Consider the following 13,400-nt stretch of genomic DNA (forward strand, 5'->3'; position numbering starts at 1 on the left):
AATTATTATACTATTATTGCTTGTGATTTCTATATAAACTGCTTGAAGATTTGACTTGGGGTTCTTTCCAAGACTCCCTAGTTGAATGAGGCTCAGATCTGGGTTAACCAATTAAACTCCCCTTTGCATCTTGCATTATTGGAGGCCGTCTCTGACTTTCAGTGCTGGGTGTCAACTTGAAACCTCACTCAATTTCTCCTAACAATTCAGCTCTGAGCTGACAGTATGGAACTCAGTTTCCTCATCTGCAAACTGAGAAGATTAAGAAAAAATTGCAAAGCTTTTTTTCCTTTTTCTTTCCTCCTTTTTTTTTTGTTTTTTTGTTTGTTTGTTTTTTTGTTTTTTGTTTTTTGGGTCTCACTTCCTGTTGCTTGGGGGTTACTCCTGAGAATGCTCAGGACCATATGGGATACTGGAATTCAACCAGGGTCAGCTGTACCTATGCAAATGCCCTATCCCCAAACTTCAAAGATTTCTATCATTCTGGATCCAGACAGGTCTATTCCAAATGTCATCTGAACTTGATAGAGAACTTAAGCAAAATGGATCCTCCTATGGGCAAGAAGCATGTTCCATTGCAGCAATCTACACTCTTGGCTCTATGCTCAGAAATCGCCCCTGGCAGGCACAGGGGACCATATGGGATGCCAGGATTCGAACCACTGTCCTTCTGCATGAAAGGCAAACGCCTTACCTCCAATGCTATCTCTCCAGCCCCTGAGGACCATCTTTTAAGGACAGTGACAAGCACTCTCTAATCATACTCATGACAGAGGCACTCTGACTATTCCTATTTTCCAGGGGTGAAAAGAGAGGTGCACAGAAATTAAATGTCTTGTTCAAAGCAAAATCTTGTCAAAATAGTAGAACTGGCAAGTGAATTTTAGTCTTTTTGGCTCTAAAGACTTCTCTACCTTAGCACCAAGGGTGTGGACCCTTTTTCACTAGTATCACTTTTTTATAAAAGCTCCAATCTGCAAATCATACAGTTGTCCAGCAACAGTAGAGAAGATTCATAAAATGGGAATATTATAAAGCCATGAAAAAAAGCTTCTCTTTTTTTTTTTTTTTTTGGTTTTTGGGCCACACCCGGCAGTGCTCAGGAGTCACTCCTGGCTGTCTGCTCAGAAATAGCTCCTGGCAGGCACGGGGGACCAAATGGACACCGGGATTCGAACCAACCACCTTTGGTTCTGGATTGGCTGCTTGCAAGGCAAACGCCACTGTGCTATCTCTCCAGGCCCGAAAAAAGCTTCTTAAGCTTGACAATATAATTTGGAAGTATGGTGGGAATCTAGAAACCAAAGACTACCTGCTTCATGATTCCTGATAGATAAGTAGCATTACAGATAATACAAAACTGTGAACACTTAGGTTGGGTACTTCTATCTTATGCTCTCAGGTACAGGGCTGATAATAGTTTATTAACTGTATATCTCTGATCAAAAAATTTGGGGGGTCACACCCGGCAGTGTTTAGGGGTTACTCCTGGCTCTGCTCTCAAAAATAGCTCCTGGCAGGTTCCAGGAATCATATGGGATGACGGGATTTGAACCACCATATGTCCTGTGTTGGCCACGTGCAAGGCAAATGCCCTACCTCTGTGCTATTGCTCTGATCCCTCAGATTGGAATTTTTGATCTAGATGGAGAGATAGTACAACATGTAGGGAGGTTGTTTGCTTTTTGTCCAAGCTGATTTAATGCTTGCACTGTGTATTGTGTCCAAGTCTCACCAGGAGCAATCCCTGAATACAGAACCAGGAGTAAGTCCTGAACACTGCCATGTGTAGCTCAGAAACTAAAATAAAATAATTTTCTGTATGCATATTACATTTCATAATTTTCCTTAATGTAAAGAAACCAACTAAATCTCATCTCTCTCACATGATAGTTTCTCCCAGGGTATAAAGGAAATAGAAATGAGCTGGAAATATCTTTCCACACTCTATTTGGCTTGTTTCTGACCCCCCTTTAATTTCCAGCTGAGGAGTAAGCTTATCTTTTCCCTTTCTGTACCCTTGAAACCTATTATCCTACTATCTGCTCCACACTTCTAGTCTCACTACTATCACTGTGACCAAAAACATGATGTCAAATTGATGTGTCCATTTTGCTCTTGGAATATTAAAGGCGGGCCCGGAGAGATAGCACAACGGTGTTTGCCTTGCAAGCAGCCGATCCAGGACCAAAGGTGGTTGGTTTGAACCCCGGTGTCCCATATAGTCCCATGTGCCTGCCAGGAGTTATTTCTGAGCAGACAGCCAGGAGTAACCCCTGAGTACCACCTGGTGTGGCCAAAAACCAAAAAAAAAAAAAAAAAAAAAAAGAATATTAAAGTAATAGGGGAAACTTGGATCTTGCTCCCTCTGAACTATCAGCCCTCAACTCAGTGCATGTGCCTTAGTGGGTGACTCAAAAATACTTCTTCAATTTTTCTGAAAACTCCAAATTTAAGTATGAATTTAAGAAGAATGTAAACTTTAAATAGATTTTAAATAAAACATTAAATATGTCAGTATGATTTTAAAGTTTTTTTCCTTTTTTTCATGGTGATGACTGGAGTCACACACCTGGCTGTGATGCACTATGTTTTCAGCTGTGGTGCTCACAAGGGGTCATACCTTAGTCTGCAGAGTTCCCAGACTTGCACATACACTGAGCTGTGCACACCTTTAGTTGTGCTGCTGGCACACATACTCATCCAGAGTTTCCCTCTTAGTTGGGACCCTGGGGTGTAGTGCCGATCACCGTGAGAAGTTGCCACAGTGCTCACCAGGGGTCACTCAGAACTCACTACCTAGCTGTAGCTGTGGAAACATCTTATTGGTGATGGTGCTTATCGAGGTTATGCTCCTTTTTCTAGTATTCACATCTGCTTGTAGCATGTCCAGAATCACGTGCAGCAGCAGGGATCACCGAGGACAGAACTGCCGGGATTGCTCTGTGCACATATGTGATACCAGGAATTTGAACTCATAGCCATATGTTTTCAAGGCAGGTGCTGCTCTAAGTGGCAAAGTTAGTTATTTTTTTAAGGTTCAAGTCTATTTTTTTTAATAAACTAAATGACAATAACAACAATTAGTGTAGCATTACTGCCCATCTTGGAAAACAAAGTAATCAGAAAGAAAGATCACTCTGAAGTTATTACTCATTGATCGTAGGTTTCATTTCCAACTTGACAAGAATTTCTTCCCAAGGCAAGCCAAGGGCAAGCAAGCAGTCTGTGGCGTGTGGGCTGAATCAAATACAGCAAGCAAGACGAGAATTTGAAAATAGTGTTCCTCTCTGCACGTTTTATTGCCAGGCTGTAAACATCCAATTCTGGAAGCGAAGTATCCTAACTGGACTCACATGCTCCCGCCTCACGCTGTTAGGCAGCTGTGCTCCTGATGTCCTGGGTCACCGCCAGAATCTCCCTCGGCATCACCGCAAAGTGCATCCTGACCTAACACGTTCAAGAACGCACCGGAAACAGTGTCGCTGTATTTCCCTCAGCTACGTTTGCAGTTAGCAAGTTAGGCCGAAATAAACTCCCCAAACTCCCCAACTTTGTAAAAGACTTTAATGAGCTGCCAGAATGAGACAGAGATCATAAGGCCTTTGAGAGCGTGTTGTTGGAACAAACGATCCCTGTGAAATGGGTGACATCTGAGCTCTTTACGAACATGGTGGTTGATGTTTGGCAAGCTGCTTGCGACCCCTTCCTAACAAAGGCGGCTAAGTGTGTGGTGAGACTGCAGCAAAAGGTTAAGTTTTACTTTTGCCTGATGCAACATCTAGTTTATAAAGAAGGCCTTACCAAAATCAAATTCCATATACAGGACTATAATCAGATGACCTGTTTGTCACAGTTTACTAGAGATGATCCTGTTGGTAACAGTGAACATCTTGCATATTTGGAAAACAACTCTCCAGTGGTAGGAAAAAGAGAATTTTTCTCTCCTAAAGGATTGTCCATGTATACTTTCTAATAACTTCACTGTTGTCAAGATCAGTAACATGTAGCAATCAGAAGAAAAGAGAGCAAGGCAAATAATGAAGTAGATGGCAGGAAGCAGGTCATTGTGAAAGAGGGAATGATTGGCTTAGCCATCTGTGAGTGGACAGGCCACAGAAGATCTAAAATCAGACATAAAAGCCCAACAATGGTCAGTCTTTGGATTTGGGCCACAGCCCAACATCCTATATTATTTATTGGGAACTGATGGAAAGTTGTTCCATACTACTTGCTCCTTAACATCTTAAAAACTTAAATATTCCATCTGTAAGATGAAACATTGTTCAAAGTTCTTCCTAGAAAATGTAATAATTTTTTTTTTGGCCGGTGCTCTAAGAGAGCTCATAAAGAGAAATCAATACTTTGTGTTACCTGTAGATGAGAGGCTAACATAAAACAGCAGGACCTCATGTTAGATGAGATCTTAGGAAGAGCTTGGGAACTCATATGTAGTATCAAGGATCAAACCTAAGTGCAAGGCAGGCACCTTACCCACTGTATCATCTCTCCAGCCCCTAGACTTACCCTTTAAGGAAAATGAAGTCAGCACTCACTGCAAGTGAGAAAGTAAGCTTGTTGGCTGTTAATGCTTTTTGTGACTGGAAAAGTCACTGTATTCACATTCTACTTTCCTTAGAAATATAGGTGGAAAGAATGGCTCATTTAAGGGAAGAATTTAACACCAAGCTGTAACTTGCTAAAAGGTCTCGTATAGAATAAACTCTTTTTTTTTAGAGCCAATAACATTGAAAAGAAAGACAAAATAGGGAAACTTTGATCCATCTTTGCTGTTCTGCAAGGTGAAGAATTTGGTTTACATGATGCATTTTTCAGCTGAAATTTCTTTTTCCTCTTCTCCTGTTCTAACCAACAAAATTAAAAAACAAACAACAGCTTAGATAATTTTAACTTGTTGTATTGGTGGTGCTTGTTTGGGAAGATCTTAGAGATACTAATTTTGTTCCAGGCTACTTTAGAAATACACTTTAAAAGGGCTGGAGCTAGAGCACAGCTGGCAGGGCATTTGCCTTGTATGCAGCCAACATGGGGTTGGTCCCGGGCATCCCATATCTATGGCTCTCTATTAGATCACACTCTGCTTTTACTCAAAAGAAAGCTGTTTCCCAACTTTTTCTTTTTTTTTCCACCAAGCCCTTTGACTTGTAAAAGTCTACATGAATAGGTGCTTTTGTCGCTCATTCTACCCTTAGTTGAATTTGACTACTAAATAGAGGTTTCTGTTTGGCAGGGCCCAGAGATCACAGGTGAGAAGTCACCCAACTCCATGATTCTCTCCTGATGACTGTCTTGGTTTATTAATTCTTTGTGGTTACCCTGCTTCAGACCCACTTATCTGGGGTTAGAAATACCGTGCATAGATTTATTTTACAGTCCCCAAGACTGCTAGGAGTAATTTCTGAGTGCAGCGCCTCAGGTAAGCCCTGAGTGCTGTTGAGTATAGCCCCAAACCAAAATAAAATAAAATAAATAAACTTTAGGCAGAAGGTCAAGCAGGAGCTGTAGTGTGGGCCTTTAATAGGGTGCAAGTCAGGTGTGGAGGTCAATGGAACCAACCCAGTAGGAAGAGGCTCTGCCTCCTGTTTTGGCATAGGCCCAGTGATTCCTGCCAGTGGCAAGCCTTAAGGCTTCACTGCAGATCTACTCAACAAAATAATGCCACTCACAAGAATTCTTCCTCTCACTAAAAGAGAATGAGCAGAGAATAAAGAAAGTAAACTTCAGCCTAATCCCTCAATATCTTCCAGGAGTGATAGCTACAAAGACTCACCCCCAGCACAGCAAGAACACTAAAAGTAAATGTATCTCTGAAACAACACTCTTATGAACAATTTTGTAAATCACAGTGCCTTAGTGAAAAGACATTTTAAAAATACATTTTAAAATATTACTCTGGGACCAGAGAGATTGCAAAGGGATTTAAGTACTTGCCTTTATCTCTCCAAATTTAGTTTGTCCGATGACACAATAATAAATCTTTGCTATGATTATTTAATCCTCAGTATAACCCTGCAGACATGAAATATTTCCTCACTCCCTCCAAATCTCCCATCTACATTTAAAATGTGTAGATGCTGGAGTAAGAAGCTGTTATCTTACAGAAGTGTAGAATTTTGGATCCAAGCAGGTCAGATTCTAAATCCTGGTTTTAGCTCTGTTTATATTTAGCTTTGGGGTGATACCCAATCAGTGCTCAGGGATAACCCCCCCACAGGATTCAGAGGGTCTTATGGGGTGCTGGCGATCACATCCAGATTGACCGTGTGCAAATCAAGCACCTTACCTTCTGTACTATCTCTTCATCCCTTCTATATGTTTTAATGGTGGTGGTGATGGTGTAAATTGTGTCATTGCTGAAAATCACACCCAGGGCCTCGAATATGTTTATCATATGTGCTATGACCAAGCCACACCCACAGCTCAGGAATTTAATTTGTATATATTTTAAGGTGGAGTGACAAAAGTAAATAAAGACCTGATGGGACAAATATAAAATAAATAGTAAGTTGATAGACTCAAACCAAGCATATCAATAATCACGTTAAATTGTCTAGCCCATTTACATTTATCTGAATGATAGAGATTTTTTGAAGAAATAGAAAAATGCCAAACAAAAGTCTACATTATGAGTTTTGTTCCACCATAGTATTTAGCTTAAATTATCTCTGTACTATCCCTACCCCTGTCCTATTGTAGCCTTATTCCTACACACCATATGGCTGTCAGTAAAACATTCCTTTTGACAGGTTTATCATTTTTTGCATAACCATTTAAAATGTCTGCCATAATACTCTTATCCTCTTTTGTCTCTCTCCAAGACTTTATGTTCCATATGGATTGAAGGTCCCAACACATTTATTATACATTTCCTACTTCATACTATGTTGTCACTGAAAAGTAGGCTAAGAAAAAAATCGGGAGGGACCTGAGAAATCACTGTACATTTTGGAAAATAGACAAGGTAATCAGTTAGTTTAATATCAGTATTTTAAATGAAAATATTTATTTCTTTGTGATAATCCACATTGTCATTATTTCTGGTTCATAATATTTCTTATGAACAGGTTCTTATTTTATCTTCCAGAAGGACTGATGATAACACCATATTAGCTTCCAAGCTAATTTTTACCATATTCTGTAACAAAGAATTTAGAAAATGATCCAGAAATAACTATTTCCCTAAGGAGTGTATCAAGATGTCTGTATTCTTGGTTGCCAAGAGGACAGAATTCTCTGTACCTGCATTCTTTACCACATCCTAGATTTTGACTCTGAACAATCTGCTTCCTGAAAAATCAATTGTTCAATTTTCCTTTAACCAAATGAAGTTTTTGCAGTTTCCTGTTTGAAATTTTTACAAATAAAGGGGAAAGTGTGGCCTTTGATAGTCATTTTCTTTCCTCTGAAAAGTAAACTTAAGTGGCACAGTGTAGGCAGAGAACTGCTTCCTTTAATACAGGTTTGGCTTCTAGCCTTTACAATTTCCCAAGCCTGATTTTTTAGACAGTCTTACCCAGACCATGATGAAAACGCACAAAAGATATGTGAATGTCGTCATAGCAAGCAATTCAAATGTTCTTACCAGGCTTTGTAGGGTCTCCCAGTGAGTGACTCAGTTCTTGGCGATCTGGAGCTGCCTGGTATGGAGAAAACAGTGAATCACCCCAGAAACCTCAATGCTTCGAAAACACCCAGTAAGAGAATCATTTTTATCCTCTGATGAAGTAGCCTAAGGGCACGGTTTCATTTAACTTAACCTGAATTATAGGAGAAAGCAGCTAAATGTATTGAGGTCTTGCATCAGAATTGAATGGAATGTTCTTCCTTGGGGCTATCAGTAGCCATGTCTCAACACCTTTTGCTACATTTATTCCTTTCTGCCTCTGAACAAGGTAAGTTAGCCTCCTCTTAAATTAATTATAACCCAGAATATAAAAATATCCTTGTGCTGATTTTTTCCTAGACTTAATTTTTATGCCTAAGAAAGAAAGAAAAAAAAAAAACTATAGGAAGGTATTAATCTACTTAACATTTCTAAGTACATCATCCAAAGGATTTTGTTTTTTTAATCTTACATATGCTCAGCAGAGTTACTGGCAAAAACTGTACATTTTCTTCATTTCATCCTTTCAACATCAAATAGTAGGCAGCAAAAATTGGATCAGACTTCAAAGCCTGCTGTGGGCTCCAAGTCACAGAGAGACGCCTCCATTTCACATATTGAATTTGAGCAGGATATCAAAGTGCTACCAAAGAACCTCGGGTCCTTACTCAGAAAGAGGCTCTAACATCTGTAGAGAGTCGAGTGCACAGACAAATCACCTCAGGGAGCAGCCAGCATTTATTCTCAGCAGCAAATTTCCAGGCTTTTGATTCTCTCTTCGTTGTACCTCCCTATCTCTCTGCTGAACCAAAGTTCTTTAGAAAGCCTGGCTTTTGTCTCAAAGACTTCAAAATATCACTAACAATTTCATGTTGGGATGGCCTGACCATGCAGTCACGGACAGGCTGCATGCCAAGGATTGGGAACATCAGCCACAAGGATTACAGTTTGCTTAGGCTCCAAGATGCCTCCCTACCTTATTTGCACGTCCTGGGAGGTCACAATCCTTTGGAGTGCTCTGAGCTTCGGAACAACTAAAAGTAAAAATAGCAATAATAATTTTTAGAGGGCTTGAAAATTTTTTAAATATTTAAAAGATGTATCAGAATGTATCCTTTAAGCTTCCCTTTGTTTCCCATTCCAGATAAGAGAAGATGTTGGACAAGAAGTGTATCCTACAAATATTGTTCCCATAGCCATAGACAGCCTGGGCATCTCTGAGCCCAGAAACTGACCTATCTGCAAAGGTGTGAGATTCATTTGTTTTTACTTTTCTGCTTTCCCAAACTTGATTGTGAAGCCAAACAAGTTGCTGCTAAGGCTATTCTTTCTATCTAGCACATAACCACATTAACGGTTAAATAACTAAAAGTAGATCTATAGTCAAGCTAGAAAAATAAATGCTGGGTGTACATATTAAAATCACACAAAGTTATATAATAAATTATTTCTCAATGCAAGGGTAATTTTTAATATAACAACTTAAGAGGAATTATGAATTTTTAAAACATTTTGGGCCATGCCCATCACAGGATAGAATCTGGTCAGCTGTGTGCAAAGTGAAGAGCCCTTCTTATATTATAGTTCCTCCCCTTATTATAAATTTCTAAAGTAGGATGATGGGGCAAGGGAAGGTGGAAACAGTGTTTGTTGACCTAATTTAACAAAGAGGCTTAATTAGCAATAATCAGGGCCAGAGAGATAGTCTAGTGTGTAAAGAATTTACCTTGCATGCAGTTGACCCAGCTTCGATCCCTTTTACCCTAAGCCCCTCCAAGAGAGATCTTTGATAACAAGGCAAGAGTAAGACCTGAACACTCTGATCACTATTTTTTGATTTTTTTCGAAAACCCAGAAAACAAGCAAAAGGTAATAATCAGTTAACATATATTAGTATAATAATGCTACATGGAGCAAATTTTGAAAACTCAACTGTGATGTGTTACTAATTTCTCTTAATAAGAATACAGTACATGGGGGGCCTGAGCTGTGGCTCAGCATATGGTGTTTTCTTGCACACGGTTGACCTAGGACGGACCGGGGTTTGATCCCATATGGTCCCCCAAGCCAGGCGCATTTCTGAGCACATAGCCAAGAGTAACCCCTGAGTGTCATCGGGTGTGGCTCCAAACCATAAAAAAAGGGGGGGGGAACAGTGGATGGAAACATGATAATTATAATGCATAATTAAAACAAGAAGCATTCACAGTTCTGTATAGACAGAACATCTACAAGGTGGCTAGACTGACCAGGGGTCAGGGACTCTGTCTTCTCAAGCCTGTGTTTAAGTACTGCCCTATATTCCCCTATCAACCTATATCAACCCTCTCCAAACATATATAAAAGGAGTAAGTGGGGCCAGAGAGATAGCATGGAGGTATTGCATTTGCCTTGCATGCAGAAGGATGGTGGTTCAAATCCCAGCATCCCATATGGTCCTCTGAGCCTGCCAGGAGTAATTTCTGAGTTTAGAGCCAGGAGAAACCCCTGAGCGCTGCCGGTGTGACCAAAAACCAAAAAATAAAAAAAGGGGGGGGGTAAGTTTTTTAATTTTTACAAATACAAAATGACAGGATAAAAATAAATTATTCTAGTCTCTTCGAGTTCTGCAATTCTTTATTTAAATGTCCAAATTTGTGACTGGGCATATGGCTCAAGGGTTAGGTTACACACAAGTCTTGCATATTCAAAGTTCTGCATTTAATTTCTGGAATTGCATGATACTCTGAACACCACCAGCTAGTTATAAAACATCTGGTCCCTGAGCACTATGGACCTTGAGAAGTGAGGGAGAACCCCCTCAAAACACCTGAAAAGTCACTTTCTGGATTTTCTGTGAACAGCTTAAAAACATTTCCTTCAAAATGATCTCGTTATAGTATACTGTAAGCATTAAAAATATATCCATTAAAATATATCATTTCCATATGTGAGAGGAGGGGACTTTATGTGTATATTTGTATGCATTTGGCCCACTGTGAGATGTAAGCTCTATACAGGATTTATTCCATACAATATACTGGAATCTCACCCATTGACTTTCTATAGAGCAATTGTTCAAGAACTATTAGATATGTTAAATGAACAAAAGAATGTTTAGTGGATCCTCTAAATATGGGTCATGTAGATTAGTAGGTATGCTGATTTTAACAGCCAGTTCAATTCATTGGTGTTTGCACAACACTTCATATATAAAAAAAATTGCCTTTATTTTTCCACCCCTAACAAAAGTTCCATAACGGTTTGAGTTGGATGCTTTCATTGTCTCTGATATATTGAAGAAACAGAAGCTCAGAATGGAGACCCCTTCTTGTAGGCATCTGCCCTGATAAAAGCCCCTGAAATGAAACTCAGATCTAAGTCAAATCTGTCTGATGCCTTCAACTGAAACCTAGAGCACAGTGTGCCTGGATGAAAGGCCAAGCAATGGCTAGCCCGTAGTGCCTGCCTGCTAAGGAAGCCCCAGAAATATCTCTGGGCTGCAGCTTGAGGCCAGCTGGCTCTGTCATGCTGGGCTGGCAGCACTAGGTGAAGTCACCATGGTCCAGGAACTAGGTTTCAGCTTTATAGGCTCCAAAATGCCATTTGCCAGTTTATTAAGAGATGATGAGTTGGGAGGGTGGATTGAAATGGGGGAGTGGGGTGGTGCTAAGTTGTACTAAGTTGCACTAACTAAACTCAGAAGAGCCATATTTGAAAAGGAATGCTACTAACTGATTTTTACAGATAATCTTGGAAATTGGATTCTGTATTCTCTTCTTGGATAGAAATAGAAACCTTCTGGCTCTCCAGTCATTAACCCTTACTTCTTATGCAACAGGTTTTTTTTTTTGTGGGGGGGGGGGCTTCCGGTGGAGATCAGAAAGCCTGCTGGACAAATTCTAAAAGAGCTGTAACACTATTTTTTAATTAGATTTGATACCATTTGTAAGACTAGTTGCCTTCTATCACTTATAAGCTACAATACTTTCTGCACAAATTCAGAAACTCATTAGCTCAGGGGTGGCAAACAAGTTTGACACAAAGAGCCAAAATTTTAAACTGTGAGAGTCAGAGAGCCACACCACACAGTGACCTGCCAAAACAGACAAACACTCACACAAAAGCATCTAATTTTAACAATAATTTATTAAACACATATTGCATTTTGCCATTTTGAGCGAGGGTCAAAATCCTGCAGTGATGGTGAGGGTGTGCTGCGTCCTCCACACTGAGAATTCACGGCAAGATGTGACCCAACATGTGCCGCACGGGTCCCCCACTCTCTGGCCCTTGCAGTTATTTCTGAGGGATGGGAGCCGGAGGACGCAGCCTGGGGGCAGGACTCTGTGCTCGGAGATCTCTCCTCAGAGATCCCTCTCTCCTCAGAAGCAGCAGAATAAAATCCAAACTCGGCAAAGAGCCAGAGTAAACTAAATCATGAGAAGAGGCAAAGAGCCGCATTCATTTTGGCCTGGAGCCGCATGTGGCTCGAGAGCCACGTGTTCGCCTCCTCTGCATTAGCTGCTCACACTTGAAGGTAAATTTTTATTTCAAAACTTCTTTTTTTTTTTTTTTTTTTTGTGGTTTTTGGGTCACACCCGGCAGTGCTCAGGGGTTATTCCTGGCTCCAGGCTCAGAAATTGCTCCTGGCAGGCACGGGAGGACCATATATGGGACGCCGGGATTCGAACCGATGACCTCCTGCATGAGAGGCAAACGCCTTACCTCCATGCTATCTCTCCGGCCCCTATTTCAAAACTTCTTTGTGGACGATTTTTATTAGTGTCCCACCTTCTTCGGATTTGGGAATAGTTCTCATTGCAAATTCATTTTTTATGTCTTAAGAGGACTGGAAAATAATAAAATATCTTAAAGGGAACACAAATGAATGTTAAGGACACTCAAAATCAATCCATCTTTTATTAGATAAACAGAAAGCTAAGTTTTCACATTTGTTTTTTGCTCAGTATTACGCCCCAACACAAAGACCAGGGCAGTGGTGCTAGCAGTAAGGCATCTGCCTTGCCAAAGCTAGCCTAGGACGGACTATGGTTTGATCCCCCGGCATTTCTCATTATCAGCACCTTTCCATATGTTTATGTATAATATACACATAAATGTGAATATACATCATTTATATGGCTATATGTTATCCTATGGGTGATCATTATAAGTAATTTAATCGATTATTTTTAGATACTTATTTTAGATATTTATGTTATTTTATAAAAATAGATCATTATATACTCTGTGCATTTAGTTTATGAGTCCAGCCATTTTCTTAGGACAAATGCTATGATAAAGCTTCTGGGTCAAAAGGTGAGCAAAGTTTTGTCTACTTTAAGGTTTTTAAATTATCTGATATATTTCTCCTCTACAAAACAATAAATGTTAGTACTAATATCCCCAAATATTAAGGATCCATATCTATAAATCATAAATTTTTTCAATCGTTTATCTCTTTGGTCAAAAAAGAAGTTGAGCTTGAGAGATAGTACAGCATGCAGGATGTTTGCCTTGCATGCAGCATCCCAGAAGGTTTCCCAAGCCTGCTAGGAGTAATTGCTGAGTGCAGAGAGCCAGGAGTGACCCTGAGCATCCTAGGTGTGGGCCCCTTTACCCCTAAAAAGGGAAGAAATAGTAGTTCTTCATTATTATTTCTAAAGAAGTCAAACATTCTTTCTAAATATCAATATATTATCTGGTGAAAATACAAAAAAAATAGGAGAACAAGAACAAATGATAGCAGTGCAAAATAAGATGCCCATTATTGGAGGGGGGAATAAAAATTAGA

General features: G+C 39.9%; 1 protein-coding gene and 1 non-coding gene across 2 annotated transcripts in view; both read right to left on the reverse strand.

Annotated features, from left to right (window-relative positions):
- Positions 1-13,400, reverse strand: part of MYO3B (myosin IIIB) — a 481,137-nt gene that overhangs the window by 82,963 nt on the left and 384,774 nt on the right. The window contains exons 30-31 of the mRNA XM_049772878.1: positions 8,601-8,658; positions 7,604-7,658 (exon numbers count right to left, since the gene is read on the reverse strand). Of these exons, the coding sequence (XP_049628835.1) occupies positions 7,604-7,658; positions 8,601-8,658 (113 nt within the window). The remainder of the gene's footprint in view (positions 1-7,603; positions 7,659-8,600; positions 8,659-13,400) is intronic.
- LOC126009923 (U7 small nuclear RNA) lies at positions 11,465-11,525 on the reverse strand. Its single transcript, XR_007496086.1, has one exon. It is a non-coding gene; the product is annotated as a U7 small nuclear RNA (small nuclear RNA).

Source organism: Suncus etruscus, chromosome 5 (genome assembly GCF_024139225.1).
Source record: "Suncus etruscus isolate mSunEtr1 chromosome 5, mSunEtr1.pri.cur, whole genome shotgun sequence".
Lineage (NCBI taxonomy): Eukaryota > Metazoa > Chordata > Mammalia > Eulipotyphla > Soricidae > Suncus > Suncus etruscus.